The 5,966-nt window shown below is 32.8% G+C and overlaps 1 protein-coding gene across 1 annotated transcript; it reads left to right on the forward strand.

The window, feature by feature from the left end:
* Positions 1-1,659: 1,659 nt before the first annotated feature.
* Positions 1,660-4,279, forward strand: LOC113755155 (NAC domain-containing protein 16-like). Its single transcript, XM_027299225.1, has 4 exons — positions 1,660-2,002; positions 2,302-2,373; positions 2,589-2,848; positions 3,692-4,279. The coding sequence occupies exons 1-4, from the start codon at positions 1,660-1,662 to the stop codon at positions 4,277-4,279; spliced, it is 1,263 nt and encodes a 420-aa protein (XP_027155026.1).
* Positions 4,280-5,966: the final 1,687 nt, after the last annotated feature.

A 5,966-nucleotide genomic window follows, 5' to 3' on the forward strand; every position in this document is an offset into this window, starting at 1 on the left:
ACCACTAACGGTTCAATAAAAAGATATTAATTACCTCAACCAATAAAAAAATTCACATGCCCATATAATCTATTGTGTAATTTAAATTAAATTCATTTCATGTACAAAAGAATCCTAAAATAATTACCACAACAGATTACCATGCTATTTTAACAACAAAATCTTTTTTTGTTGAAAATTTCAAAAATCCATGACATGTGTATGAGAGATATTTTACCACATTTATATCTCACATCTACTCATTGATGTCAATTCGAGGAGGAATATTTTTTATAATAGCAACATTTTGAATTTAATTAACAGGTTGAGATTTTTTAAAACATAAAAATGAAATACTTGGGAAAGTAGTTATTGATTTTCCCAAAAGAAAAAAATATTGTTTTAGTTTAACAATTGTTGTCATTGACACTTCATTTTCTTGACCAACTTTTATAAAGATAAACTTAGTGTCGTTAACAATAATTGAAGTGTCATTAGCATTACTCTATCTGGATGTAAATATTTAAACTTTGTAATGAAATAAATAATAGGTACTTGAAAAACTAAGAAGCAATAGGTACTCAATTGCTAGGATTCAAACTACAAATTCCTTCAATGCATAAGTGGTATATGCTACAATATATTTCCATTTATAGAAAACCAGTATTGATCTTCTTTAAAAAGAATCACATTTTCATTTTCATGTTGCAATTGAAATCCCCTAACCTGTCATATGCATCGCATGTCAACCAATTATTAGATTAGTTATTATTTATACAAATCATGCCTAAACTCATAATGTGACATGTATGGCAGTTGCACACCATTATACTCATGGTGTTGTCATTTCTTCTATTTGTTTTGTCAAGGTATAAAATTCTTTTGATTATATTGGTGAAAAAACATAAAATCTGTGTAATGTAAGCAAGATTTACTATTTTTCTAGTAAAAATAACCACTCTATTAGAAAGGCCACAAAATTTGATTTTATTGTGCTTTAAATTGGAGCATTTTTACCAATAATAATAATAGGAATAGTGAAGTTAGTGCAAATTTCAAAACAAGAAGCTTATTATAAATACACTTGATTATGGTATGTAAATTTAAGATTATTATAAAATTATAGTTTTAGCCATTTACATACTATTTGTCCATAAAAAACTTAAAATTATTTTCATGAATATTATGGGTAAGCTTCACAAGTGTGATGTTAAGTTTCAACAATATAGTGATAAGCATAGTTAGTAAAATATGGGATGGATATAATACGGGTATGGACCTATATGGGATGGATGTAATATAGACATGGACCCATATGATTAAAGTTTAACATAAAAACCATAAGTTAGACAAAAAAAAAATGTATAAATCTTATATACACAAACAATGTGTTCATTATCACGGTTGGATACATGACATATATATAAAATTTGGATTAATTTAAATTCAGATTGTGTATCACGCATCCAATCGGGTAAAAGTAGAAGAAGAAGTAGAATTGTACTGCAACTGGAGCAAGTTTACGTAACTAAGTCTATACCCGACCCCACTTGTACGGATGTACCGGACATTTAGTGCCAGGTTGGCACCCCAACGACAAAAAAATATATATACCTTATTTGGCGCTTATTTTAGGTAATTGCGCCCCGGCAAAAGAAGCCTCTTCAATATTCAACAAGCATGGATAATCACCAGCAGCAGAGGGAGGAGCAGCCATACCTCCTCCATGATCACCTCCTCCACCACCACTGGCCGCCCTTGCAGGGCCAACAGCAGCAGCCACTGCAACATCAACACCCGCTGTATCTCCTCAATGATCAGCAGCAACCGGTTCCGCAAGGCAAAATTCTCCACGAAAATTCACAGAATTTTCTGGATTCTATGCCTCGCGGTTACAGGTTTTGCCCCACTGATGAAGAGCTAATTGTACACTACTTGAGGAAAAGGATCGCCAAGGCTCCATTACCACTTAACAGAATTCATGAAGCCAATGTCTACGGCCACAATCCTCAAGAACTTACAAGTTAGTATCTATACAATTGAAAAAACTTTATGTTATTCTCGCTCGTGACTTCTTAACAGTTGTTTTTCTAGTTTTCGGATGTAGAACTCGGAAAACATCTTTTAGGCGTTTTTTCGTTTGTAACCGGGAACTTTACTCCATGCGAAGGAAAGTGTTTGACATAGTCTGATGTTCTTCTAACAATATGCTATGTACAAGTGTTTGCTGTTTAACGATAGAGCATAATTGAACCCCTTTTAATTCCATAATCCCCAATTAATTAGGCTAAATCTTTGAAATTTTTTGAACATTAATTTCAGTGACGGTAGATCACGAGAACACCATCATCATAGAGATGAGATTTGGGGTTAGAGGGTTTCTCATTGATGCACGTACGTAAAAGTGATTAGTTTAGGGTATGGGCTGTGTATCTAATTTAATAACTAACATTCTTGTCTGTCTAAAAAATGGGTATTTGTTCCTAACAAAATTTGAATAAAAGCAGCCTTGATAAATAAATTACGATCCCCTTTTTCTTTATTTTGTTGTAATATTGCATAACTACGCTATATGTTTGATTCTTTCTTTTTTGGTTATATATGCGCAGATAGATACATATCGGATAGCCTTCATAACGTGAACGGATGGTACTTCTTCACCTATTTGACGAACAAATACCCCAAAGGCAGCCGTCCCTCTCGATCATGTGGAGATGGTGGATTTTGGAAACCCACCGGCAAAGACAAGAAGATTTATTACAATGGCAATACCGTCGGATACAGGAAGTCACTAGATTTCTTACTTGGGCCTGGTGAAAAAACGGCTTGGAAGATGCATGAATATAGAATTCATGCAAATAACCCCAAGGTACAAGTCAGTACTTATTTTCTGATTAACTTGCTTTATATATTATTATGCTTCAAGGTATTCTTATAATCTTTTCAATGGACAGAAATAAGAATAACAATTCGTGCTATGCTTATTCTCACTTCTTCTCTTCTCCTTCTCATCTGATTATTTCATGAAACATTTTAATGTCTTTTATGTGTTATCTATGCATGTCTTAGTTTGGATATATAGACACATTTTTGGATGTTTATACACATAGTGTGCATAGGTAGCTAGACATATATGTAGCCCAACCAACGACAGGATAAAAAAATTTTTTTTTTTTTTATTTGAAGATGTAACATGCATGCACATGTAAATTTCAGAACCAACATAAAATTATTTAGAAATTTTTAGGGGGAGTCAATAGCTAAATATGCATAGAAAATTTTTCAAAAAAAAATATGAATATATAGAACTTGGGAGGAGATTTCCTATCCCTGCGCTCCCAGTTTTCATGCTTGAGTCCAACAGATATAATCATTAGAAGGTAGAAATCTTCATAGCATAAGAATAAGTTTTCAAGAGGAAACAAGTTTTTTTTTTATAATTTTCGGGAAGTGGTGATTAAAACTCTTTGACAACCGAGCTCTAGCCACCTAAGTCAAGAACAATTTACTTCTTGATTTCTGTCAGTATGGTACATACATACACTATTATGTAAAAGAGTGGTGTCCACTTCTTAATCTACAAGTCTTTACAACAATATTATACTAAGTGCTCAGTAACCACTTCTCAAATAATATAGGATGTCCATTTGCATGGCTTTTTTCATTTACAAACTCCATTATACATTACTAACATGTTGTTCATTTTTGACAGTCGGATCCAGTTTTATGTAGATTGTATATGAACATAAGACGCAAAAAAAAAGATGAAAGTGAAGGTGACACAGTAGAATTGATGAGGGAAAATCTTGACCAGTGTTTTACAGTGAATGAAGCTCCCATGCAGAATGAGGACAATGATTTGGCGGTTGGCAATATTTCCTCTGCTGGTTCTACAAACAATCAATGTATGGAGTATATTACCAGCACTCTAGACACAGGAGGTGATGCCAATTCAAACCAGGTTATCTATGATCTTTCTAGTTTCCAATTTCCTGATCATCCATTTCAAGATTTCCAAGGATACACTAATTCTCATGGTGGGCTCGAAGCAATTACTCAAGAGTTCACTGAACCGTTCCATTTATCAAAGGGTACCATGATGCCCTCCAATTTGAGTACGGAACCGTTCCATTTATCAAGGGGTACCATGATCCCCTCTGATTTGAATATGGAGGATGTTTCGAAGTATGCTATTGGTGGTACTGATTTGTCCGACTTAGCATGGCAAAATGGTTGTGCTGGTGGTTATGTCAATATGACCTCTCTCCAAATTGATGGTGAGAATTCAGGCTATAAGTAGAAGTATCATACATATTTTGATTACGGTAGTGGTGTTGTTGTATGCAAAGTATAAACAAGGACAAGTATTTTCTAGTTTGTAACCGGGAACTTTACTCCATGCGAAGGAAAGTGTTTGACATGGTCTGATGTTCTTCTAACAATATGCTATGTACAAGTGTTAATTTGCTGTTTAACGATAGAGCTGGTGGTTATGTCAATATGACCTCTCTCCAAATTGATGGTGAGAATTCAGGCTATAAGTAGAAGTATCATACATATTTTGATTACGGTAGTGGTGTTGTTGTATGCAAAGTATAAACAAGGACAAGGATTTTCTAGTTTGTAACCGGGAACTTTACTCCATGCGAAGGAAAGTGTTTGACATGGTCTGATGTTCTTCTAACAATATGCTATGTACAAGTGTTAATTTGCTGTTTAACGATAGAGCTGGTGGTTATGTCAATATGACCTCTCTCCAAATTGATGGTGAGAATTCAGGCAATAAGTAGAAGTATCATACATATTTTGATTACTAATTTCGTCTTGATTGATATGGCTAACAATCCATGCTTGTTTCTTTACTTACTATTCACTTATGTATATGTTGAGTTTTTTCCTTATGGTCTATGTGTAGTGTATATTTGCGATTTTTCTTCTTCCTTTCAAACATGAATACTTCCACATAGTATGGTTAGCTATATTACAAGCCTCCAAAACAACTTACTTATAAATTATTTTCACATACGCTAGTCTTTAGTTAAAAATAAATAATTTGTAATTAGTTTAAAAAATTTTCATAACCATGAGCAGTCAAAAGAATTGGTAGGTCATCAGGACAGATTGCGCTTTTAAAACAAAACTCTATGACGGAAAGACTGAATGCATTATCAATTAATGGTTTGGTGGTTACATTAATTCAGTATGTTCTCCCTTCCAATGAAAAAAGAAAATGACTAGCAACCCAAATACTAAATTCAAGTTTTCAAAATCAGGATCCAACCAATAAATCGTTTAAAATCACACATACATACACACATGCATACATCAAATCATAGCTCAGACTATATAATGGGATAATTTCAGAAACCTTCCTTGAGGTTTTTCCTAATCACACCTAGAACCCCTAAAGTTTTTGAAATCACATTTAGCACCCTTAGAATGACAACTTTTGTAGCATATCAACCCCTTTAGGTAAAAATAGTATTAAAAATGTATTTAAGAGAGAGACTATAATATTCTTCCACATTTGCCCTTTTGCAAGTTGATTTTTGAAAACTAGAAGATGAAAATAAAAACAAGTTGATTCCTTTTTGCCTTTTCATATTTCTTATCTAGGAAAAGGCAAGAAAAATGAAAAAACATTTATGTTAGATTATGTAAAAATAAAGTAACAAAAATGACATAAAATTTGGGCACATTTAGGGTTCTATTTTTTTTGCATATGCAACCAAAAGATAGGTTTTGAGGTACTTGGACAATCTAAACATAGAAAATCTATCTTTTTTTAACTATGATTTTATCTTGCTATCTAGTTTAATCAGTAAGAGGTGAGGGAAAAATATGTTAAAATCATTCATTTGGTGAAAAAAATTCTGGGATGCAATTGAAATCATGAAAAAAAATGCATATTAAATATACCTATAATGGTTTTCAATTTTCAAAAACAAATTTTTTGAAAAAATTGGTTAACAAACAGTATTCAAAAT

The sequence above is a fragment of the Coffea eugenioides genome, unplaced genomic scaffold, assembly GCF_003713205.1.
Source record: "Coffea eugenioides isolate CCC68of unplaced genomic scaffold, Ceug_1.0 ScVebR1_1253;HRSCAF=2073, whole genome shotgun sequence".
NCBI classification, from domain to species: Eukaryota; Viridiplantae; Streptophyta; class Magnoliopsida; order Gentianales; family Rubiaceae; genus Coffea; species Coffea eugenioides.